The following is a 25,481-nucleotide window of genomic DNA, read 5'->3' as shown; positions in this document are numbered from 1 at the left end:
GAAAGCCTTACTCCGGTGTGGATGAGTGGAGAGACACACAACACAGAGGGTTTGATACAGTGCATAGCAGCACACAAGTTTTACTTACATTCCATGGGGAGCAGAAAATTGATTGTTTACAATGATGAGCAGAAGCATCTGTGGGCGGGGTGCGGGGGTGGGGGACTGAAGCGAAGGGAATCGTGCTTGGACCGTACGCAAACAAACTTTTATTGCCCCCCCCAACATCAAGGAAGGGGGCAACATCACAGGACATTACACACAGTACACTGAAGTCACAAGACCTTTTCAGCCCTACATGGAAATGTAGATAAACACTGCTTTTCTTGTTAAAGCACTCAAGGAAAATCAACAGTGGTTTGCAATCATTGTCATATCCTTCCATTGGGTCTTACTGCACTGCACACATGCTAACACAATCTGCCCCTCCTGGAACTTAACACTGGGGTTTAAAAAAAAAAAAAAAAAAACCCAAAACAAACAAAAAAAAAAGAGATAAACTTCAGTTTGATTCTTAATGAAACAAACCCATCTACTCAAAACCTACACAATTTCTTTTTAGTGTTCTTTCTCTCTTAAAGAAACATGAAAAGGAAATGAGAATGAGAATTTCTTAAAACTATTTTCTAGAAAAAAAAATGTATACAATTAAACAACATTAAGGATATTTTTCAATCAATCTTGTTTAACTGTGAACATTTTGTAACATACAGCAACTGTGATGATTTAGACACTACAGTGGCTTCAAACTAACTGTAGCCCTCTAAAACAGCGGAGTTACACAGAAACACAGTGTGATTTTCTCTGGTGCTTCCCAAATCCCCCCCCCCCCGCCCCCCCCCTCCCCAAACGGTGTCTACACAGTGCCATCCAGAGTCTGTCCCAGCGTGCTTGAGTTAGCCTGTTTCAGGAGAGATTCACCTTCAATTTCCTGCTTGCCACATCTATGGGAAAAAAAGAATACATTCGTATTAGTTGACGATCACCCATTAACATTATCACATGACAGTACCGATCGAGTATTGCTCGACCTGTTTATCACATGTTCCCAAAATGGACACAGGGCTTCAGGTGCCTCAAAAGTCCCTGGCAAACCCAAACATGACTTCTCATGTAATTACCTACACTTAAAACTCCACTTCACTGGTCTCGTGGGGTTGCACATCTGGACGAAGGTCAAATGTTTTGATAGACATGACTAAATCCCATCTCAGTCAGCAGGTTATGCCCCATTCATTCCTTAACAGTGCCCCTCTGGTCAACAGCGTACCAAGAGTACATGCATGCCAGTCTGTACTCTCTCAAATCACAGCATTGCAGTGATGGTACAAGCCTGTCTGGCAATTTCAAAAGCAGGAGGAAAGTTAAATGAAGTTTAGTTAGGTGAACATTAGTATAATACTCTGATGATGGTCCAACTGTGCTGAAAACATTAAAGTAATGACCCTTTTCGTTTTTTCTATCTTAAAGCATGCAGAAAAACATTAAAAACTGTGACAAGGACCAGGTTTTTCCACCCCCACCCCCACCCCAACTCTCTAGGACAATCCTCTCTTGGACTCACTCAATAGGACAATCCTCTTTTCCTGTGTATCTGATATGAGCTTCCCTAAAGGGAAATTCATAAATGAATTACAACATGCTCATCAATATCAACGTGATCCAAAAGGTCAGATTATGGACCAGATCCTGAACATCCCTGAGTTCCGATGTGGCCACCCCCCTGATGTCTAAACTCACCCAGAGATTGGTCCATTGCCCGTCCTCTCATTGGTCTGTTGGTCCAGCTCTGACAGTAACTTCAGTATGTTCAGCGCAGCCTGCGAAGAGAGGTTTCAACCACTCCATCACTCATCACTTATTCTGAAAAAAATAACTGCCTCAACAGAAATAAAACAATAATATTGGACTCAATTCTTTATTTATTTTACGGACATCGCTGTATGGAGCAACTTAAGATACTGTCCATGGTACAGTGCAAAAAGCCATTACAGATTACAGACACAGCATAAGACATAACAGCAATGGCCTACAGCTATCCAGGTAGTTTAGCACACTAAAAGCTACCACACATCCTGCCTGCATGCTACAGTCTGCACAATCACATATAACACATGTAAATAGCTCACATTTTTATGATAGCACACCACAAACACTCCCAGCTCAGCAGTCTGCAGTTTGACATACAATAGTTAGACTGTAAAAATACTCCAAAACAAATACACTGACTGGACTGATAGGGAATTATAAACATATTTTATTTCTCCGTATATGCATATTGATTCATAAAAGTGAAGTGAAACAGAGCTTGCAGTTGGAGAGCTGGTGATGGGACAGTTAATAGTACTGACCATGTTGTGACAGGACATGGAATGGTACTGACCATGTTGTGACAGGACATGGAATGGTACTCACCATGTCGTGACAGGACAGGGAGTTGTACTCACCATGTCGTGACAGGACTCCACGTCCTTCCCAATCCCGTGGCTGATGAGGGGCGGCTGGGAAGAGCAGTTGATCAGAGACACAAACTCATTCTTGTTGTTTTTGGGAAAGTCTTTGTATTCCACCTGAAAAAGCAAAAAACACACAGAAGCTATATTAGTTGGTAGGTGGTAGGCGGCCAAAATAGATGGATGAGTGTGTGTACGTGTTTGTGTATCTATGGGTATGTACGTGTCTTGCAGGCCCTATAGAGTGTGTGTATGCGTGTGTGCGTACCAGCAGGCCCTGTAAAGTAGCCAGGTAGCTGAGCTGCTCAGACGTGCGTGTGTGTGTATGTGTGTGTGTGTATGTGCATGTGTGCGTGTGTGCGTGCGTGTGTGTGTGTGTGTGTGTACCTGCAGGCTCTGTACATTAGCCAGGTAGCTGAGCTGCTCAGATGGGCGTGTGAGGGGACCCAGGGGCAGGTGCGCCAGGCTGTTGTTGCTCTTCAGGATGGTCTCTGCGGTCAGGGAGGTGCCGGCATACAGCAGCTCGTTGGCAATCATGGCAGTGAGGGTGGCCTTGGCCGGGTTTGGTGGGGCACGGCTGTAGTCCTTGGCGTGGGGACCCTGGTTGGCCCCAACTGCCTGTGCCACCTCTGGCACCATGGGCAGGATGCCCGCAGGTAGCTGCTGATGACTCAGGAAGGGCAGACGGAACTCGTCTTCCTTGGCACCTGTGGAATTGTGGGAAATGATAACACATTTCACAGTATGCAACAAAACATGGTGCAGTACTGTTAAGTAATTAAGGCAATTACAGCCCAGTTTTTTCATGACAATTTCATAGTAAAAATAGCATATAAAAATGCACTTCTCAAATTGGTATCAGTTTTGAACTTCAGTTTAATTGCCGCAGTGCTTCCAGTCTAGACCGATGTAATAGATCCCTGATCTTAAATCAATTTCCTGTGTCAGGCCTCAATCGCTCACCCACTGCACTGTCCTCCACTGAGCCAGGTTCAAAGAAGGTCACTTTCCGCCCATCCCCTGGCTTCTTCATTGGCGGCTTTAAATATAAAAAACACACGGGGGCACACACGCATCATGATGGTTGCTACAAGCATGAAGCAAAAGTAAATATGCAACCTTCAAAAGACTGAATATGAAAAGTGCACTAAGAGCTGGGTACTTCACCCAAATTGATTAGATGTACAAAAAACAAATATGTACTGAGAGATTCTTCACACATTATTGTACAATAATGTCTCTGTGATACAGCATTGCACTAGGATACAGTGCAGTTCCTGGAGATCCACCATCCGGTAAGGTTCACTCTAACTCTAACAAAGCACACCTCATTCAACAGTTATAGATCTCATTGAACTGCTAATTAGTAGAATCAGGTGCAACAAATCAAGGCAGAAATGAAAACCTACAGGACGGCAGATTTCCAGGAACAGGGTTTGGCAGCCCTGATACAGTGCATTGTACTCCAATAGTAAGCAGAAGGAAAGGAGCTTTAATTCTTAAGAAATGGAAGTGCATTTGCCCCTGTTGTGACTGACAGGCCTCCAGAGTGGAGAGTACTGCCACTTTTACCTTTTCGTCGGTTTTGAGTGCCGGTTTGGGGGGTTGAGGCTGAGGCACTTTGAATCCCATCAGCTCCAGCATCTTCTCAGCAGCGTTGCGTTTGGCCACCTTCTTGCTGGGGCCCATGCCCTCCGCACACTGACCGCACACCTTCACCTGGAGCAGAGAGAGCTGAGTCAGAGCTGCATCAGAGCCGAGACTGAACTGAGTCAGAGCCGAGTCAAAGCCGAGACTGAACTGAGTCAGAGCCGAGTCACAGCTGAGTCAGGGCCGAGTGGGTGGTTTATGAATGTTCACGAAAAGGTATGACCAAGAAACACCCTGTGGCACAGATGTTCTGTCCTCAGGGACCCACTTTTCATGGAAAAAGCAAGGAAGCAGGAGCTGGGCCCCTGGCTGTTGCTGAGCGTCTTTGCCCACCTGCATGATGAACTCCCTGCGCCGCGGCAGCCCGCGCTCCGTCACCAGGCTGTACTCGGGCTCCTTCTCCTTCTTGGCCTGCTGGATCTGCGCCAGGCGGCTGATGGGGTTCATGCCCTGGCCGTACTCTGGGCTGGTCTGCAGCTGGAGGGGGAGGGGGAGGGGGAGGGGGGCGTGTCACGACCAGGGATCTGGAGCACAGCCACAGTCGCGGTGAAACCAAAGTGCACCGCTACAGGGAAGCTGATGGCGGTCATCCTTCAGCAGAGTAACCTTTTCCCTCCTGGCATGCGGACCGGATATCCTGTTTCCTCTTGCATCTTGCATCTAACCACGGTGATATTCACAGCGCCTGACCTGTCCCCATGCCAATAGTTTTCCAACTCCTCCTTCCTTTTCACTGCTGCCAGTAACCGAGAACACCGCCCTGCAGTCTAGACACCTTGTTTACAGCTACGTTTCTATCTGACCAATTATTTATCATTCCCATGCTCCAGCCCACCACACCTCCTCTACATAATGGCTTATCCTCCACCTCCCTCCATCCTGCTGTCTCCCCTACATAATGACTTATCCTCCACCTCCCTCCATCCTGCTGTCTCCCTTACATAATGACTTATCCTCCACCTCCCTCCATCCTCCCATCTCCCCTACATAATGCCTTATCCTCCACCCGCTCCATCCTCCCTTCCCCCCTCCTGACCTTGACGATGGACTTGGTTTTCTTCTTGATGCGCGGCTGCAGCTTCTCCACCAGGGGGAGCTGGGGCAGCTGGCGCAGCTGCTCCAGCACCGCTGCCGCCGCGCACTTCTTGGCGATCTTTTTGCTCTTCCCTTCAGCCTCCCCTGAGAACTCGCCCACCGTCACCCGCACCACAAAGCTCTTCATGTGCGGAGGCCCCGCCTCCTTCAGCACCTGAAGGGAGGGAGAGAAGGAACGAGGAGGGGAACAGAAAGAGTGAGTAGAGAGAAGGAAAAGAGACGAAAAGCAGGAATGAAAACGAGGAAACTGCAGACAAAAATAACTTCACATTGATTGAAATTATTCTACTAATTAGATGCAAGCGTTCTGATTAGACCTATTCACTGGTTATTCACTGTATTCAGTCATACTCTCAAAGACTCAGACCCACAGGCAGAACATTCTGTACCTCAAAGTTCACAGGCATGTTCCTCTTCAGTGCAATTTCAAAAACTTGACTGATTTCTGATTTGTTAAGGTTTTCTTCTGATGGCTCTCCATTCATCTGTAATACATTAGATTCTTATTACAAGTTTGCTAAGATTTATCCAGAAAAACATAGTTACATATGTATTTACATATACTGTATATCTCATATCCCTAATGAATTAAAAATGGCAGTACACAAGCTCAAATGGTAATAATTAATTTCAAATGAACAAGCTATTTCCAGCTTTGAATACTGAGAGGGGAAAAGGAGTTACTCTACAATCAGACCCACTGAATGAAGAAAAAGCAGAATATAGATGGAAGGTCTTTAGGCTTTTAACACGGTGAGCTGCAGTGATGAGGCAGTAGAGAGTGCATCAGTCTGGCTGTATGATACAGGGGTGTGGCAGTAGGGGCAGTATTAGGTACAGGGGTGTGGCAGTAGGTGTATAGGTGTGTACATAGGGGAGATGTATGGGAGTGACAGCAGGGTAGGTGAAGGGTGTGGCAGCAGGCGGTGGCTGTGGGAGGCTCTTGCCTGTGGAAGCTGCTCCAGTAGCGGCTCTTTCTGAAGGGTCTTTAGGGCTTTGGAGGCGGCGTCGTGTTTGGCTGCCTGCCGCGTGCGCCCCTTCCCATGGAACTGCTGCCCGCCGATTGACAGCTCCATGTGGTACAGGACCGGCCCAACCGGTGGAAACGGGTAGTAGTACCTGCCCCCGGGGAGAGAATGTTCCGGTGAATTTACTGCCCGGCTGCCCAAGGGTTAGCGCCTCAAAAAAGTCTTCTCATAAATGAGCACTATCTCCCCCTGATTTACTGTACAGTACAATTGCTGGTAATAAATAACTACACTCTTGTGTGTGTGTGCGTGTGTGGGTGCGCGCGTGTGTGTGTCGCTGTGTTTGTGTGTGTGTGTATGTGTGTGGGTGCGTGTGTGATGTGTGTGTTGGGAAAATGAAATCAAAATCAAGCTGTGAACATTGTTCAGCTTTGAGCATCTTTAAAGGAGCGGGCGGCGCCTGCTGGGCTGAACGTACCGCGGGTAAGGGCCGGGGGCACGGACGCTGTAGTTGAAGCTCGGCCTCATCCCAGGATATGGATCAATGGGCTTGTAGATTGGTTTCTTTCCCAGCTTCATACAAAGTGCGTTTAGCTCTACGGTGTGAGTTATGCTGTCTAAACACACGAGAAAGAACCACGGCAGAAACCAATGACCATGAATCAAAAAAGTACATCAGCATTACAAAAATATAGCTATAATGCTGCTCAGCTTGAACATGGGGGCAACATGGCCACAAAAGGATTAGGCCTAAGAAACACAAATAGACCACTGGTTCTGTTACAGCGTACCACAAACATTTAATTCCTGTCTGGCTGTAGAACATTACACAACTGAATAAAATAAACACCCAATCTTAATCATGAACATACATGGCTATGCAAGTTATACAATTATGATAAAAACCTAATCTGGTTAAACTATTGCAGCAAATGACTGGTTCAAAACATAGGCTAGACCAGATACACTCATACTGAACAGAACAGAAACTGAGGACAGTAGTCAATCAAAGAGACAGGGAAAGCTACACACTCGATTGCTGATTCACACATACAATTGCCAGTGCTCCCATGATGCCTGCTCCGCACGCCCGCAGAAAATGACGTATCAGTCTTTCATACTGAAACTGGCCATTTCAGAGCTCAGGCAGAAACAACAGAGGCTGAACGGCTTATTTTAAAAGAATTATCATTCCTAGTGCAAGGCCGAAAATCATCATTTGCTCATGATAAATAATTAAGTAAACGCAAGTTACATAAATAACACTTGCATTAAAGTGATAGATAAAAATTTAAGACAAACATCGCATTGAATCCAATATACCAGCAGCCAACAGAGAGACATCCCCCTTACAGTCAGCACGGGCACACACCCACAGACAGACAGACAGACAGACAGAGGCGCACGCACACACAGACCCCCTTGGAACAGCCCACCTGGGTTCTTGCCTGTGTTGCGGGGGCTGCGTATACTGGGTTTGGGAAGCGTGGTCTGGGCCAGGGCTGAGGTAGCCGCAGAGTGTTGGGCCTTCTTGATGCTCGTACCCTCAGAGTCCCAGTTTTGATCGCCCAGCGTTAAGCGTACTGAGAAAATCTGTACACGGGGAAGAGAGAGAGCATGGAGGAACACCACACTACCAACTGCTGCATACAACCACCAGTTCTCACCTTACCCATTCACACGTCCCATACGCATTTTATGGGTCACAGACGATCATTAAAATGAGATTCAGGGAAGAATATACAACAGTAAACCTCAGCTGACATGTTTATTAATCTGTTTCACATGAATGAATATGCACTGCAATAGAACAGCAGGTAACATTAGCAACTACTGGAGTGCCACTGATTTTGATGACTAAGAACCTGAATATTCAAAGTGAAACACAGCACACTCAGCACAAACATCAGTTCATTAAGTCTAATAATGCCAACCATGTTACATAATGCCAGTTTACGTACTGCAGACACTGAATCCACGGAGGATCTCAAAAAATAATAAAATAAAAATTAAGATAAATACATCAAAACATTAGTTCTTCCTTGTTTACATGTTTGTTTTACAGATCTGTACAGAGATAACAAACCTTGGAGTGAGCTGGTCCCTGCTCACTAAGCAGCTTATATTCAGGTTGGATCTTGTTGAAACGGGCTAACTCATTCACCAGACACATTGGGGTCTTCTCTTTAGGGTTTGCCATGTTAGGTACTGAAAGTGACAACACAATTCTCATGATTACTGATGAGCTTTTTTTTGACTGACTAGCTACTTTTACTTATTTTTACATACTTTATTTTCCTTTATTAAACTACCCTTACTCCAAAAGTTTTTACTGTGGTTGTTGTTGCGCATTCTTCAATGTGATCTTTGATGAGACAAATCAAGACAAATTCCTTATATGTGCAGACTTACGTAGCCAATAAAAATCTGATTCTTTTCACAGCACCTGTAAACTCAGAACAGAGCATCAACAACTGATGATAGAACGCAACTGATGATGGTAGAATGAGAAAATGCGTGGGGCTATCAGTGGGTGGTGAAATCAGTGACTCACTGAAGGGAACCAATCATTATGGGATACTGTGAACAGAAAAAAGTTTGCTTGTTGCAGCAAGTCAGTGATTGGCAGCTCATTGCAGCTCTACCCATTGTGGGCTCATGAAACCTCACTTGCATTTCACTAGTATCCAATCCCTCTGCTCCTCCCCAGATCCCACCAGACCAGCATTCAGAAAACAATGAGCTTGTACCTGCGGGTGCGCTGAAGGGTGTTGCCGAAGCAGAGGGAAGGGCGGAGCTCCGGAGGGGGTGGCTGGCACTCTCGGAGGGCAGGGTCCCAGAGGCACAAGGGATGCTGTAGCCGGGGTGGGGGAGCTGCAGGGGTGCAGTGCTAGACAGTGGGCCGCCTGGGGACAGTTGGAACTGGACCTGGGACATCCTTATGGGCTGGTGGCTGAGTTCTGGGAGGGACTATTGAGTGCAGAGCAGCAGCGCAGTCGTGTGTGGGGTGAGACTGAAAAGGCCTTCATTGGAAGACAAAGACAGAGGAAATTATTGGTCATCACTGGTTGTCTGCAAATTAATTTGTAAATTGCATCGTTTTCAAGCAGGCCGATAAATCTCACAGTAAACGTCCCTGCAACAGGGGTGGTGCCAATCGAGAGATGTTGCCATCTGAATGCTAACTTGAAAACTCTATCTTCAAATCAATATAAAGTTTGATTCCTTGGAATTTAAATATGCTGAATTCCCGTTACAGACTGCAATCGTGTTACATACAGTGTCCAAATAAGAACGACGTATGCCTGTATTAGCACACCATCTTCTTTACTCAACTTAGTGACCCCCGTTCATATACCAGCTAGGTCGACCCCAAAGACAAGGACTGATTGGGGGAAGGGGCCTAACAAATCCACCGAGCTTGGCAAGTGATCTTGATCGCCGTAGACAACACAAATATGAACGCTGAACGCTAAGATTTGTTGTCGTAGCCTGTTCCAGTCAGACATCAGCTCCACAAGGAGAAATACATTACACAAAACGATTTAACCGATAAATAACGAAGTCGCTAACGTTAGATATGATCATTATCATAGATACAAATGAGAAAAAAACATTTCTGGCAGTTGCAATATGATCCCATGTTGCTAAGAGGATCTTTAGCTAATTAACCAGCTACCTACTTAGCACTGGCTACCTTTGCAAAATTCTTGCCAGTTAAAATCCATCTAGCCGGCTAGCCAAGTAACAATTAAATAAATCACGCAATATAATTGCTCGCTAGAAAGAACTGAAAATTGAGACAAGATCACAAACAGTCCATTATACAAGCTAACTCGATACTTTGTTTTAACTAGCTTGCTAATGCAATGAAAATATTAAGACATAAATGCATACAAATCAGTCTCATAAACCAATAACACTAACACCTAGAATGGCAAGCAAACCTTACTGTAATCTTTGCTGGTTAGCAATGGCAACAGTGAGCATGCTAGATAAATAATTTGGGGAGGGTTTTTGCACTTCATTTTGCAAATCACTTTATTTTCCAGAAATGACTATGGCTATGGAGGAACTTGCAAGATAGACATAAGCAATTGCCTAACATCGAAGCCGATTTACAGCTTTTTGTTCATAGCTATTTAGCTCGTAAAAATAACTGAATACCTTATAAACGCTCACGTTAGCTGTCACGTAGCTAAAATCTGCAGCCTTAACTACCCGGCTAGCAGCAATCAATGGTTAGCCACGTTTATGAATTTTAACTCCTGACAAAATGTCCGTGTACTGAGAAGGTGCTTAACAACTGTCGTATTTTACCTGTTGGTGATACAATTAGCGTTAGCTGGCTATCATTAATCACAAGCATTGCACAAAATGTTAGAACGCTGTATCAGTTTGCTACCAATGAACTGTAGCTTGCTTACGACCTAGAAAACATCATATTGAACCTCACCTTTTAATCTTTCAGTCCAGTTGTTAATTACTCCATGGGCTACAGGTCTTGGGGTACTTGCATTTGATTTCTCCCCGACTGCAGCGTTTCCCGTATTATTGGAATTAAAATGTTTGTGAGTGTTGGTGAGTAAAAGGCAGACAGGGCAAACACTAAAGAGAATGGCCCAGCCTCACAGCCGCCCTTCCAGGAAGTGACATCACATCGAAAGGAAGCTCCTAGCTGGGGAGGGGGTGTTCAGATAATACTACAAAGGCAGTTTGCAAGACGCGTATGAAATATATATTTCCTTAACTGAAGTACTGCTCTGAGTTGTCAGTTAAAGCGGATAAACCCTTACTGTGCCATTGTGATTGTTGTGAAAATGGTCTGTAGAATTGCACAATTTCACATGTAACCACATACTTCATACAAGTGCTTTTTTATTTATTCACATATGCAGAAAATAAGACGAAACAAAGCAATGACAGTATATCTAAGCTGGCTGAACACAGATGAGGGAGGGGAAATGCTTCCCCAGCTAAGAAGCTTTCCACAACTAAAGCCCTCCAAATGGCGTAAAACGGATGTTCACAATAACCAGAGAAACATACAAAAAACAGCTTCCCATTCGTTCTGCAGACAGCTGTGCAGGACAGTTCTAGGCCAGGGGACCAACAAGTCCAAAATTCACTGTCGCCGTCACCGTCACCGTCAATACTGGACCCTTTCCCAAAGTGCTGGGAAAATGGGTTGATGTGCTTAGTTTTTTCCAAGTGCTGCTTCAACGCTAAGATGTATAGGTGATGACATCAATCCACTTGCAGCATAGGAGCTCACACTGAGCGTGCACTGATTGCTGCTCTGTCATATTTGCACCCTTCCAAATTAATCAAATTTTCCAGCCAAATCAGGAGAGCACAAAGACAGCTGTACTTTGAGAAACTGATAAAGATTTAAGCATTTTTGTAAGAAAGTTACCGCTTCCTTCTTGTGTATTTATTTAGTTAAACAACTTAATTTAAAAACCTTAAAAATACACAGTTCCAATGAAACCGAGTGAACCATGATTGCGGTTTCTGAGTTTGGTCAGTCAGTCGATCGTTTGCGCGTCCCGTGTAGCCCTGGCCTCCCAAGTGGCACAGCACTTTGCCTCTCTCCGTGACGAGGTCCCCGTGGAGTGGGGCCTTGCGCTCGCTCCTCGCTACACCAGCTGCACACTGGCGGCCTGCAGGTAACCCTGAAGGTACTGCAGGGCCTCGGAATTCAGGCTGGTGCTCAACATGGAAGGGACCTGCAACAGAAAACCCACCACAGACTGTTACAACTCTTAAACTGCACCAAAGCACACCGCATTAAACCTACGCATTATGTATGAATACAATGCAGAAAAAATGATTCATTAAAATTCAGGCAATCCACATTTACTTAAAATGTGAAATAAAACACATTCTTTCCTCCTTAGCTTTGGAATGTCACATTGTATTTACTTTCTAATTGCCCTCTGTTAATTTAAGTGTGCAGACCAAATCAGCACACTCCTCAAGAACGTTCTGCCATTCACAGCCTCTCTCTACAGTCCACTAAGGCTGTCAAAAGTGCCATGAAATTGAGTTATTAGCTATTATTGAATTATTATATATTACTGAATATTAGCTATTGTAATTAGTTAGCGTTCAAATATATTCGAATATCATTTTCCTATAATTAACAAAAATAAGCTGCTTACAGTCGGGCGCAATATGCACGTGACGCTCCCTCTAAACTGGCCTGCGTGTTATTTTCCACAAGCGGGCAGTAGAATAGAGGATATCGGTGAACTTTCAAACTAGGTTACTACATCTGGGGCCTCATTTATAAAACGTATTTTAGATCAACTGTGTGGCGCGTACGTAGAAAATCACGTCTAAGTAGTGATTTATAAAATTTCAACATGACTCAATTTGACCGTGGAAACGGATGTGACTCTACGTCAGGACTTCACTTGACGTACGCACGCAAGTTCATTTTATAAATAAGCCCCCTGCAGTTTCTATAGCCTAATGCGCAAATGAATTTGCAAGTGAAGCACTTTCTCGTGGATGTAACTAGCTTTTGTTAACGAACTTCAAATGGGAGGGGACGAGGTTTGTGTGTGCTCATGAGCTAGTTTTGTGGTATCACTCCCTGAATACACAATCGCCATGGAGAGAGCTCAACCTGTTTATAACCTACAATTAGTGCACTGCTATGCAAATTTAATTGGGGAGGACAGTTTAAGTAGCCTAGTTGCATTCCCAGTTTTTTTTCCCAGTGGGGTCTGCATGCATATTCTGAAACCTAAAGGAATACTATGCAGGATTTTTAAAACTATTGCTGTGGTCTCAGTTATTACAGCAACTAGCGAGCTAGTAGACACTCCGCTGATATCTGATCACAAACCACAGGCTCAGTAGCCACATCCACCTGTTCCCACATAGAAAAGGTACCGCCAGCGTTTTGTCAGCCATCTACTAGTTAGCCAACTTTTGGTATTTAACTATACTTGTTTTGCTACATGAATAGTCAAATTATTTCAAATTGTTTGCTAAGAAATTACTGAGTTGTACTGTCTGTTAGGCTATTTTCTCATGTTGCAGTTAGCAGCACAGTCATTGTGTTGGAGGAGTACACTTCATGTGCAGCTTGTGCTGGCAGACTGTTTTTACTTGAGTGGGATTGGGTCAATTCACTCACCCGTCCTGGGCATGCAGTGGACAGCTTGTGCAGGGACTGGGCAAGCAGAATTTTGGGGTTGATGACAGCATCTCCAATGGGGTCGTGCTCCTTCTTTCCAGCAAATGCAAGCTGAGAGAAGGCAGTCTGGTATCCAGGCGTATCCTCAATGTCGATGAAGTGCTCATCGTCAGGGATGCTGTCATCCTGTGGCAGCTCAAAGAGACCAATCAGAGCCTGCAGTAGGGGAGTCCTGTAAAACAGTGATGATCATCAACCCAGACTGTCAACGATACAGACTGCATTCAAATTTCTGCGTCCAACCCACAATGCATGTGCTCACATGCAGTCCCTTACCAGGAGGGTCACCAGAGAAAAAACACATAAGGAAGGCATGGAAGCATGAGAAAAATCACGCAATTCAATCTGCTGTGACCACTCGCTTTTTACTTGTTAGTATGGGGATGCGCCTTTTTGCTACTGCCCGCTAAGTGCTAACCCATTCCCTCACCAGAGCTTGGTGTACTCCGTGTCCATCATGGCTGGACACTCCGTCAGCACTTTGGTGATGCCCACAGCGCAGATCTTTTTCTCCACCTGGCCAGAGACCTTCTGCACTTCCGGAATGACAATCTTCTCCAGCACCATGCTAAACATCCTGAGACGGGGCAGACAGAAAGGAAGCTCGCGTCACAACACTCACACACTGCTCAGCACCAAAAGACCAACAAAAAAAACAAAAACCAAACAGGACAAGCAAGAGTACTGTGCTGCATTCTGAATTATCCTCAATAAGAGCACAAGGCACCATCTGAAAGGCCAGATTTGTGCAATGGAACACAGGACATTAAGGACCTACTTCGGCTGTATGCTGTCAAATATCTCCTGCAGTGCGATTGCTCCATACTTCACACAGTACAGGTTGATAAACACCAGGAAACCTGCAGTGCAAACAGAAGACTGACATTCAAAAACACATATATCAAGTATGACATAGAGCTCAATGTTGTGGCAAACTGCCAGGCCAACTGGACTTGGAATGGTTTCAAGTCAATGGTGTAAACTTAATGACGTACTTTCCTTTCAACCCCAAATACATTTTTAAAAATGCCCAGTCACTACATCTGCACTTTGTCAGTCGTTATGCTGTGTCAAGCCCAGGCTAGACAAGTGCACTTTTCCTCATTAAGAATGAACTCACTCTTAATGAACTTTGTGGTCTTGGAGCTTTGCAGTCTCTGGAACAGCAGAATGAAGATCTGTTTCCTGTACTGAGTGATGGATTCCCTGCGGACACAGGACAAGGCTTTAAGACCACTGTGTATCCACAGTATGGCTGATTCAACATCAGTGATTACAAAATGCTAAATATCTGGCTGCAAATTTCTGTTAAATATAAAATGCTACTCCATAAGGACATCCTTCACATCCTTCAAGATGTTCACTTTCCATGAAATCTATTTCACAGCATTATTTATGCAGTATGAAAACTGAAGTACGGTAAATTTATTCTCATAATTAATTTGAAAAAGGATCCCAGGTTTGTCAGGATAAAAGTGGCAGGTAAAGCGCATTGGTGTGAGCGTGAAAGGTGAAGTTCACCAGTGAAAGTGTGCTGAAGGCGTTTACAGTTTGTACTTTGAATGATCTCATCACTCACGGGGGCATGTGCTCAATTATGCTGTTAAGCAGGTAGAAACCCTGGTGGTCATTGGTTTTAGAGGCGATGAGCTTCTGGAATACGCCAAGAAGTCCAGGCTGTGGGAGGGGTGGAGAGAACGCGAGAACTGAAACATGCTATTCTGCACAAGATACTGAGCTACCACTTAGCCGATCAACTCTGGTCTGCATTTTTAAGTAGAGATTAATTTGAAACCTTACTGAATACTTGTTTACGTGAGCAATGTGTAATCAAGACATAACATTTTTTTGAGGGGCGGAGGATAAAATCCGGTCTGTCTCAGGATTTATTCCAGACTAAACCAAAGAAAACGAGCAGGACTGAACAACAATGGCAGATATGCGACTTGTCCCTCCCACCCCTTCACAAGGTAGGGGAGACGCTCACAATCTTGTCGCCTGCATTGGCGGCGATGGTGGCACCCCCTTTCTCCAGGTAGGCCTGCAGCAGGCGGACCAGCGGTGGGATGTTTCCGGTGCGTTCCCACAGGACGGGCAGCAGGAGGTGGGGGAACAGGGCCATGTAGGAGGCGGGGATGGAGTCCGAGTGGATCTCCAGCAGCAGTGACATCACCTGGAACACGTACGGCACGAACTCTGCAGAAGGACGACAGGCCAAGCAAATGAGTCCTCCAGCTGGTCTCAATGCACCACCTCCTACCACACTAAAGCGGTATACAAACTGGAGCTTACAGTCCCCAATATAAATGACATTAATAAATCATTCTCCATATCATGACACCTACCATTCCCACTGTGCCCTAAACATTGAAACACAAGCATTCAATACATTTTATCCTCTGTTCATAATTTCATACAAAGACATTCATTTGATGAATACAACATTACTGGACACAAGTACAGATCATATTGGTTCTCACTTTCTCCAGTAAATCTTCATGGGTGACAGATGAAAAGCAAAAATGTGCATACAAATGGTTTCTAAGGTTAATTCAGGGAATGCATATATGAAAGTCGTTTGCTCCTACTAGCCTCGTCTGTATGTTTGGGCTGCGATATGCGGGCATGCGCTGGTGCAGAACGCGCTGCGGTTCCCTACCCTGCACGTCGTTCTGCAGGATCTCAGTGAAGACGGGGAAGAGCGCCTCCTCGAAGCTGCCCACGGTGGCGGGGTTGGCCTTGCAGGTGATCCTGACTGACAGGCACAGCGACTCAAACAGGTAATGGTTAAAGTGCGGCTTGCTGGGGTTCTGAAAGAGATGCATGCAGGTTCACAATAAACCAGTTAGCTTTAGCAGCTACCTTCTCGACAACCCAGCCTAAATTACATCTAGGCCACAGGTGTCAAACTCCAGTCCTAGAGGGCCGCAGTGTTGGCTGGTTTTTGGGGTGTTCTTGGCACAAGCGTTTCCTTTCAGTCATTGATTGGCTAAGGAATCCGTGTTCGCAAGGCCTTAATCGGCAGCTGAGTGAGAGGAAAACACAAAAACCTGCAAACACTGCGGCCTCCTCGGGATTCAATTTGACACCCCTGCTCAAGGCTAAGGGTGACCAACCCTACTTTTGGAGAGGTATAGAATATGCTGGTTTACAATGGTATTCAGAACGTAATCAATTAAAGCGGTTAATTAAGAGTCTGAACTCACATCATCTAGCTACTTGATGCGATCAAGAAAAGCCAATATTCTAAATACACTGTTGGGGTTTTAATTAAGTGATCTAAATTTCAGCCAAGTGACGAGAAAAACCTATTTCTTTATTTATTTATACACAGCACACCTAAACTTGTTTGATAAGTGAATGGTTAAAACGCTATGCTGGACATCGAGAGCAAATGGGCGTGGCCTACCTTGCTAACCAGCAGGAGCTTGTGAGTGAGCTGGGTTATCAGAGTAGGGATGTAAGGCACAATGGCCTCCTGTAGAAGGGAGAAGCTCCTCATGATCGCTGCAGGGAGAAAGAGAACCAGCTTGAAATGTGAATTTAAAACAGGTGGAGAGAAGATTAGGAAAAAAAAATGAAAAACTGATTTGGGTATAAAGAACGGAGAAAGTGCGGGGCACCTTTCATGATGTACTCATTCTCGGAGGAGCCAGGCAGGGCGAGGGCCTTGAACAGGTTGGTGAGGAGCTGCTCTGTGAAGGGGGCCATCTCTGCTGCTGTGATACTGCAGGACACCAGAGACAGGAGGTCAAAGGCCAGCTGGAATCCACATATCTGACACAATGCAGACGTGCTGGGGGTTCAGTAGTCACTGTACTATGTGACAAGGTGCAGTACTCAGTGTGGATGTGTAAAGGGTGCAGTAGTGCATTATATGACAGAGTGCAGCAGTGCATTATGCGACAGTGTGCAGCAGTGCACTATGTAACAGTGCGCAGTACTCACAGTGTAGGTGTGTTGGCGCCCCTCATGGTGAAGAGCCTCTCGAGGGCATGGGCAGCGTAAGTGTGCTCCACTGTACTCTCCGCCTGCAGGTGAACTATCAGCAGTGGGATAGCCTGGAGGAGCTGCTCTTTCGGGAGCTGAGAGGGGAGGAGAGGGAGGGAGAACAGCAAGGGGGGGAAAGGCACAACTGAGTGAGAAAGAGGAAAAGGAGGAAACTTAACATTCAAACAAGTCAACAGCTTTTTAAGTTTTAAGAAAAATGTTCTACAGTCAAATACAATTTAAAATGTACCATGGCATTTAAAAGATGTGGCTAGCCAGCCTCCCCCCCCCCCACAAAGAGGGACCCAAGACAAACCCACTTACCTGACTCCTAAAGATCATGACGTATTTGATGGCATCTGCCTTTAATACTGGAAATTCATTAACTGAAAGGACAAAAACACACCTTTAAGATCTATTTATAATACATAATAGAACCTTTAGCCCACAATTATGTATTTCAATCAATTTCTGTAAAAACTTTCCATTCATTTCTTTGTCACTTAATGCTTGCAACTTTGCACCTTTTTAAAAATAAAAAAAATTAATTTAAAATGGGGCACTTAAGAAAACCACCCATAAACAATAGAGACCTGGCTCTTCTTATTTTATTGTCCCGGGGGCAAAAAGCATCCTTACTATTGGATGACTTCAAATCTGTGAGGATGTGGTTAACGAAGAATTCTGTCAGATTCACCAGCTCATTGGCTTGTGTTATCCCATGCTGGAAGACAAAGGCATATAAAGATTAAATGAATACCAAATATTGTCCACATCATATAAAACCCCTGAACTGGTGTTTTGACTTTTCATGGTCATTTTCTTCTGCAAACTGAAAAACTATTATAGTCTATTTATAACCCATGTGACCAAACCTTATGTTGGGTAAACAGAAGATCGTGGGCATTCAAAATTTTTTCTCCCCCAAAGCTTGTCTGTACCTTCTGTGTCTGGGCTTTGGAGGCTAGTGATGTCACCAGGTAGATGGCAGCATCCTTGTGTTTCCAGTTCACCCCGGGGTTCTTGGCATACTCCACCAGCATGGAGTTGACATAACCGGAGAATATTCCAGTGACCGGGCCCTCGAAAAACTTGCACAGGCCGCGCACCAAGTCACAGGCTGCCCTGCGCCGCGTGTCAATGTCTACAGAGGGGACACAGCACCAGGACAACTGAGAAACCGTACCGAACCCATCAATCACTGCCATTTCCTCAAAACATCTGGGCGGCTTATGATGAATGTGTATGTACTTGACAAGGCTTGCTTCAGTTTAACACAACAACGTTCAACATTTTCAAAAAGGAGCCAACAAACAACAACCCCCCAATAAAAAAAAATAAAAAAACTTCAAAATCCAGAGAATATAATCACTCTTGTGTTGGAAGTCAGTCAGGGGGAAAATAAAAATAGGAAGAAATTCTAATGAATGCACACACACTTAGGGTATACCATGTGGTCCATTTGACACTAGATCTACAGGGCATTTCTTAGGGACCGCACTTGCATAGTAATTATTTTTAGAATCAATGTGCAGATGGCACACAATCCAGTCCTCTCTGTCATGAAGCATATTCGGTTCACCACTAAGCCCCTGACTATTTGGAATTTGCTATCCTGTTTCCTTTATTGCAGTGTTAAGCTCATCAAATGTTATAATAATCCTCAGCCAGAATAAATTAATTAAAAATGAAAGCCACAGGTGTGAGCTGCATTGCCATAGCGACGCACTGTGTTACCTGAGCCCTCCAGGTCCCTCCTGATGTACTCTTCAGAGTTGTCCTCAAAAGCCTCCTCATCAGCACCTGTGGAGGAGACAGACAAGAAATGAACTGTTAAAATTTGTGGGAGAAAAACAGCATGCCAATAAAATTTATTTTAGGAGGATGCCCCTTAAATGACATCATCTTACTGTCAGTTTCATGATAATCAGGTGAAAAATATGAAAAGTAAACAAAAAAAGCTGGCACAGTGGATTTAAACATGTGTGCATCTCCCAGTGGCCTGCTTTCAGAGCAGACATACAGCGTGCCATTTCCCCGAGTCTTGTGCTGAGTGATACCATCGACACTCACTCCTGAACTCCATGTTGGGAACGATGACCTTCTCACAGATGCTGGTCAGCGTGTTCTGGTCCTCAAACAGGTGCTTGTAATGTGGCCTCTCGCACACCGATGCCAGGAACTGGATGGCATTGCTCACAAGCTAAACATGAAAAGAAAAGGCTTGAATAAGGCAGCGTTCCAGCTGTATCTCTAACACAGCCTCAGAGAACCACCCCAAACAGACATGAATGCTTAACAACTTTCGTCAGTCCTTGTTGCACACTGAATGAAATGTAGGAAAGCACGGCGACATGAACAAAGAGAGAGGGAAGGAGTGAGACCTCACCAAGTCGTATTTGACCTCCTGCCCAGTGGTGACCAGAAGGTTCCAGATGGCAGTGACGAATCTGGGCAGGTAGGGCTGGAACTCCTCATCATACTTCTGAGCATATAGGGCTGCATTATCACAGATCTGAGACTTCAACAGCTCCAGCAGGCCAGCCTCCTCTTCATCCTAATTGGGAGGGGGCAATTGAAACAAATGAACGGACTGAATGAAACGCAGCCCAAGCCATTTCAACTCTGCAACACAAAAACCGTCTTTTAAAAAACTGCAAGAACAACGTGTTGAATAAAGGTTCTTGACCTGCAACACGGCATAGGCAAGGGGTATAATCCATGAGAAATATTCAAATATATACCATCAGATTAAGACAATCCTAAAAAATTTAAGTACACTTACATCTGTTTGGAGAAGCTTGTTATCTAAAGTCAATAAATTGTGGAAATTTGTCATCCATGTTTCCATGTTGTCTTCAAAAAATTCTGGAAGATCCTGAAAATGACATTTTAAAATAATAATAATAAATACAAGAAAACATGACATAATGCAAGGAACCAATTACAAACAAATTAATTTAAAGAAATGACATCATTTATTATAATAAAAATCCCTATCAGCATTACGGGATATTTCAGTTACAGCCACAGGATGTTGCCAAGTTCCACAGCACTGTGCCAGTTAGCAAGCAGGAGACTCCCAGCAAATTCCAGGAGACAGACAGACAGACACTAATGTACTGCAGGGAGAAACTCACTTGGAAGTTGAGACTGTAGAAGAGTTTAGAGATGAGCGTGAGGGAGGAGAAGAGGACCTTCAGGGCGTTGACGTCCGCGGAGTGGGTATGACACAGCTCGATGGTTGCCTGAGAAAGTTGAACAACCACATGACCGGCCAAAAGGCAAAATAAATACGACCAAACCAAGCTGACTTCACATAACCAAACCCTTTCCAACTGCCATTCCAAAGCAAGGGCCATCTGGCCAATGTAAAACCAAACCCATACTGCAGAGGCACTAACATTAGAATGTTTGCCATTATGTTCTATGAAGGCACACCAATGATTGTGGGCTGAATGTACTTGTGCGATTTGATGAATGCTGGACAGGACATTCTCACATCCTATGTAGTATATACTAAAGACTGTGGGCCCATTGATTTTAACAGTAATGCTATAGAAGGCTAGACTCATCTGTGTGTGCTTGTTGGAGCCAGGCGAGATGGGCAAAATGGGTTAGTTAGGGTATGAACTCAGGGTGAAAAAAACTGAAACAATGGGCTGGTTTCACAGACACCGATCAAGCTTAGTCCCAGACTAAACTGAGTTTTGTATGGAGAATCTCCATTCTCCAATCTCCATGTGAAACTGGCAATATATACTTTTTTTAAATTTTATTTTTGGGAAACTGGGCAACCAACAGTTACACACAGAAAAATTTTAAGCTATTGAAAGATAAGTGATCAATGGTTTCAATAAATGATGAACTGTGAAGGGACCTGAACTGCAGTGCGAAAGCACCTTAATTAGGCTACTGATTTCAGCCATTAAAACAATGCAATATCACAAATGTGTGGTCAAATGATACTGATGCTTAGTTGTTTCTAACCTATGCAGGGTCTGCATTACTCACTTTGAACAGCTCTGTCAGCGGTTGAGCAAATGTATCCAGTACCAGTTTAATCTCCAGCCACAGCTCGTTAGACTTGAACTCGTGGCGATACCTGAGAGAGCAACACAGGCTCAGTAAGAAGCCAAATCACTTGGACAGTACCACGCTATCAAATTAAAGATGGAAGTGAATCAGTTGGTTCATAATTAGCAAAAGTATGGACACATGACAACGAAAACAAACACTTGGTAGATAATGAAGGATTCAAAGACAAAAAAGATAACTTGAGCACTGAAAAACGACTAGGCTGACAGTATCCAACTAAGAGCTCAACACTAAACAGCTATACCCAACAAAGACCTTTGCGAGTTAAAGGTATCTGCATCATAACATTTCTTTGAGAGGATTCAACAGCATGTGGGTTTCCATACCCTGGGGCCTGTGAAATTACTCATATGCATGTCAACTGCAATTTAATTGAATTACCCAACAAAAACATGCATGAACAGATGTATTCAAACACCACAGGGACTTTGCCGCTGATTGTGAAGCCATGGCCTGGCACGAGCCCCAATTAAACTGCGGCCGACAGTAGTGAACACTGCGGTTCTGCCCAGGGCACCCCTGACCTTTTGAAGAGGGAGTGAGCTGTGCGCAGGATCCCATTAATGATGTGGAAGTCACCGCTCTGGAAGCGGTTCACCATCTCAGTCAGCAGGTCTGGCCACTTCTGCGGGAAATCCTCTCTGCCAATAATACTGATGGCATCACTCAGCTGCAAAAGTAAACGGATGGGGGTGAGGGGACTGTTACACAGAATAAAGCTGTATGACCCAATAAATACTGGAAGGCTCTGGTGTCTGCAGGTCATGGTATTGTCTTCCAATAACACTGCATCAGTCTTCTTGCGGCCTATTCCTAAATTTCACCAGTATTTGACAAGTCATTAAATTGCAACCACAACGAGAATAAAGACAAATTTTCATCTTGTCAAACCTGTTTCTGAATTTGCTCCGGACTGCTCAGCATCAAATTGACAATGTTGGCTTTGATGGCAGTTCGGTCCGCCTCTGAGATTTTGTTTGGTTCATCCTCTACCTGCAACAGAAAAGGTTACACGTATTGAGGCATACAAGTCATTCTCTTGAGTTAATACTGAATGAGATGCAGAGCTTGCGCCAAAAACCTGCCCCCAGATAAACTCACAATGCGCCAGTTCCTCTTGATGTAGTTCTTGAATGTTACGGCGGCGCACACGCGGATCACAGTGTCCTGGGACTTCTCCAGGAGCGTTAGCAGCAGGATTGGGTAGTTCTGGCTCCCCTCCACAGACTCCAAAAATTTCTCAGCTGGAGAAAAAAAACAGCAAATCCCACATTTCTTTCATATTTCAGAGGCTTGGTAATGAAGCACACTTCACAAATGTCAAATGTAAGGTCCTATGAATTTGTTTCAAAAGGCATCCCATAGAGCCTCCCTTTATTACCTGGACGTCTGACGGCTGGATCGGGGTCTAATGTTTTCCGCAGAAACTCTGTCAGAGTTTGAAGGTTGGCATCAGTCAGCTCCATGGCCCCCTGATGAAAAATGTATTTACACTATAATATAACTATAAATATAAATACATAATGCAGTCACAAAATTATGATGCAAATGTACTTCTCATCTTGTAGATCCCTGCCACCCTCAATTCCTAGGTTGCCAACTACGGGCATTCAGCCTTATTAATGTACAGTAGATCCTGGAGATATAAGATCCATTAGGGAATTGGGTGCTCGTTCGGAACTTGGCATTTCGATAGCCCACTGTTTCTATAACTGTTCATAAATAAACGAATCTTTCAGTGACTAAAAAAAAAAAGAAAACCCGAAAACGTGTTTACTGTAACGTTACACCATAATGCACCGTTATTTTCTGTTAGTTTCAGTATGCCGAAACCTGGAAAACTTTCACCCAGTTGCTTATGTTAGAATGACCCAATAGTTTGGCAAAGGAAAGTGCGACTTATTCCCGCATAATAATCACATTTTGTATCAGTGACAATAACAGAGAATTTATGCACTGCATAATAATATACGGAGCCAGAAACGGCACTATTGATTAGTCACTTTTTGGGTCATACCCATAGGTTCTACAAGCTACATTCTCTTTAGTCTACATCACGTGCCATACGATTTAGATGTACCAGAGTTATGGTGACGATTTTGTTTGCGCTTTAATTATCAGTTACCTAATTTAACACGCCCGGGCCAAAACAATACAAACTGCACGGCGAGGTCTGCTATAACATTAAGAACAGGTAGTTTTAACTTGCTCCATAACTGTCAACACGCTAGCTACAGTTACATACCTGCTGTAGCTAATGATATTCAGAGATGAATGGCGAAATTTGAGATTTAGCAACATGCAAAATTAGCGTATTAAAAAAAAAATTCTAGCAGATACTAATAGCTGGCTAAAATAATTGCAGGACGCTTCAACAAAGCTGGCAAGTTTTATCAGCGTGGCTACGATTCATTTAACGAAATCCGTTTATACTATGAGTTACCCCACCCTCAGAATGTTGTAAGAACACTAACGTAAAGCGTGGGCAGTCATTTTTGGACTGCGTTTTCAACTAGCTCTACCATGGAAATGTAGATAATTTGACTAGCCATTCCCATTTACCTACGATTCGTAACTTACACCACATTCCGATTATGTTTGACGAAACATTTCACTTATACGCCGCTCATGTCTAACTATTTGAATCTGCGAGTCACAGCTAGATTAGCAATTGTCATGGAATGGAGAACACCCATTGACAAAACACTAATCACTAAATTAACAAACATGTACTTGCCTTGTTTGGAAGAGCTCAAACAAGGCTGAAGTTATACGGCGGGTTTTTTGACAAATGCCTAGCTAGCGAACCAAGTACATTACTAACGGTAACGTTAGCCAGCTATCTGGCCAAGTTGCACAGGCCCCAAAAGAGGCCCAACAATGCGATTTGCGATACTTCAAACGCCAAAGCAAACCACTGACCAAATAGCTACCGCTAGCTTTCCTCAAAATCAACCACTTTGTAAATAAATGCACAAATACTGTGTGTAAGGATAGAAAGGTAAGGGTATAAACATGTCCACTGTTTATGAATGGCCCGGGTGCATACGCTAGCTAACCGACCGGGGTATACCGATGTATGAACGTCTAGCCAGCTCGATAAGCTCAGCTAGCTAGTCTAAAGCAGCACGAGGCTAACTTTTGCCGGCAAGTTTGGGCAGATCCTTCTGCTTAGTGAAAATGTTAGTTACCCGCCTAACAACGTTGCTGCTTTCTATGTGCATCACACTACTAGCTTGTGTGCTTGTACCTCAGGCCAGGGATGCATTCTACACTGTTTGATAGCCTCACACATTAGCCAGTAAATTACAGAGCTGTTCGCTTGGGTTATGTCGAATCCTTATGCTGCAAGACTGCTGTCTGGCTAACTAGCAATCATACCAGCCTAAAAATGTAAATCTATAGAAGAATAACAACCTTTACTGTTGTTGTGGAAAATTAATTGTCTTGAGTTTCCTACCTTTTGCACTGAATGGTTATGCGAAATGCCACCGACGTGGGGAGAGACCGTCCACAATATAGCGGCTAGCCAACGTTAGTTCACCCGCTTTCAAAAATACCAGTTAACAGCGCGGTTACATCACTACGCAGCCGCAAACTGGATTGGGAGTCTCTGCTTTGATGTCATATCCGTTGTTATGCGCAGTGTCGCAGTGTTACTGCACCTCATTTCTATGTTCTGCACACATGCAGTCTTTCTATCAATACATCTTTACAATTAGCAAATTAAGAAATAATAATAGCGCTTATTTTAGCTCGAGCTTCACTTTAACTGCATGGGTTTATACTTCACTGATGATAACAATCAGAGGAATCGATCCTCATACATAATCCGAGCAGTGTCGATTAATTTCTAAATAAGATGTTTGTATTGTTTGGAGTTTTGGAGTTGTTAATGTAACCTGTCCTCCAGTTCAACCCTCAGGTCAATCTATGCTGAAAAATAATATAGAAAGGTACTTAATTCCACGATTAAAAAAATATAACAATGATTTTTTTAAAGGTTTATATGTCTGA

General features: G+C 44.1%; 2 protein-coding genes across 3 annotated transcripts; both read right to left on the bottom strand.

Annotated features, from left to right (window-relative positions):
- Positions 1-50: 50 nt before the first annotated feature.
- stau1 (staufen double-stranded RNA binding protein 1) lies at positions 51-10,830 on the bottom strand. 2 transcript variants are annotated; one of them, XM_035381441.1, is made up of 15 exons: positions 10,623-10,830; positions 8,917-9,189; positions 8,253-8,374; positions 7,603-7,759; positions 6,645-6,783; positions 6,146-6,317; positions 5,588-5,683; positions 5,140-5,352; positions 4,437-4,580; positions 4,026-4,172; positions 3,417-3,492; positions 2,841-3,160; positions 2,448-2,570; positions 1,741-1,820; positions 51-944 (listed from the first exon to the last, which is right to left on the bottom strand). In XM_035381441.1, exons 2-15 carry the CDS (start codon positions 9,101-9,103, stop codon positions 857-859), a joined length of 2,064 nt encoding a protein of 687 aa, XP_035237332.1. In that variant the 5' UTR covers positions 9,104-9,189; positions 10,623-10,830; the 3' UTR covers positions 51-856. The 2 variants fall into 2 exon arrangements, with proteins under 2 accessions (XP_035237332.1, XP_035237333.1); XM_035381442.1 differs by having other exon boundaries at positions 7,615-7,759.
- A 196-nt stretch (positions 10,831-11,026) lies between these two features.
- LOC118207650 (exportin-2) lies at positions 11,027-25,069 on the bottom strand. The gene is made up of 25 exons (XM_035381440.1): positions 24,925-25,069; positions 22,846-22,936; positions 22,566-22,708; positions 22,356-22,457; positions 21,989-22,134; positions 21,381-21,471; positions 20,507-20,614; positions 20,152-20,244; positions 19,756-19,923; positions 19,440-19,569; positions 19,104-19,169; positions 18,308-18,510; positions 18,006-18,090; positions 17,691-17,752; positions 17,325-17,461; positions 17,000-17,103; positions 16,786-16,883; positions 16,036-16,186; positions 15,364-15,572; positions 14,956-15,053; positions 14,497-14,582; positions 14,155-14,236; positions 13,807-13,953; positions 13,317-13,548; positions 11,027-11,895 (listed from the first exon to the last, which is right to left on the bottom strand). The coding sequence occupies exons 2-25, from the start codon at positions 22,928-22,930 to the stop codon at positions 11,806-11,808; spliced, it is 2,916 nt and encodes a 971-aa protein (XP_035237331.1). The 5' UTR covers positions 22,931-22,936; positions 24,925-25,069; the 3' UTR covers positions 11,027-11,805.
- Positions 25,070-25,481: the final 412 nt, after the last annotated feature.

The sequence above is a fragment of the Anguilla anguilla genome, chromosome 11, assembly GCF_013347855.1.
Source record: "Anguilla anguilla isolate fAngAng1 chromosome 11, fAngAng1.pri, whole genome shotgun sequence".
NCBI classification, from domain to species: domain Eukaryota; kingdom Metazoa; phylum Chordata; class Actinopteri; order Anguilliformes; family Anguillidae; genus Anguilla; species Anguilla anguilla.
This window is presented reverse-complemented; position numbering and strand designations above follow the sequence as displayed.

Excerpts from the sequence above, each read along its gene's own strand:
- stau1 (XM_035381441.1), bottom strand. The coding sequence starts at position 9,103 with ATGTCCCAGGTCCAGTTCCAACTGTCCCCAGGCGGCCCACTGTCTAGC. Across the intron at positions 5,353-5,587 it reads ACATGCCTGTGAACTTTGAG|GTGCTGAAGGAGGCGGGGCC; the intron begins GTACAGAATGTT and ends CCCTCCCTTCAG. Across the intron at positions 4,581-5,139 it reads AAACCAAGTCCATCGTCAAG|CTGCAGACCAGCCCAGAGTA; the intron begins GTCAGGAGGGGG and ends CTCCCCCTCCAG.
- LOC118207650 (XM_035381440.1), bottom strand. The coding sequence starts at position 22,930 with ATGGAGCTGACTGATGCCAACCTTCAAACTCTGACAGAGTTTCTGCGG. Across the intron at positions 17,753-18,005 it reads AGATTTGAAGTCATCCAATA|TTAATGAATTTCCAGTATTA; the intron begins GTAAGGATGCTT and ends TTGTCCTTTCAG. Across the intron at positions 16,884-16,999 it reads GAATGAGTACATCATGAAAG|CGATCATGAGGAGCTTCTCC; the intron begins GTGCCCCGCACT and ends TTCTCCCTGCAG.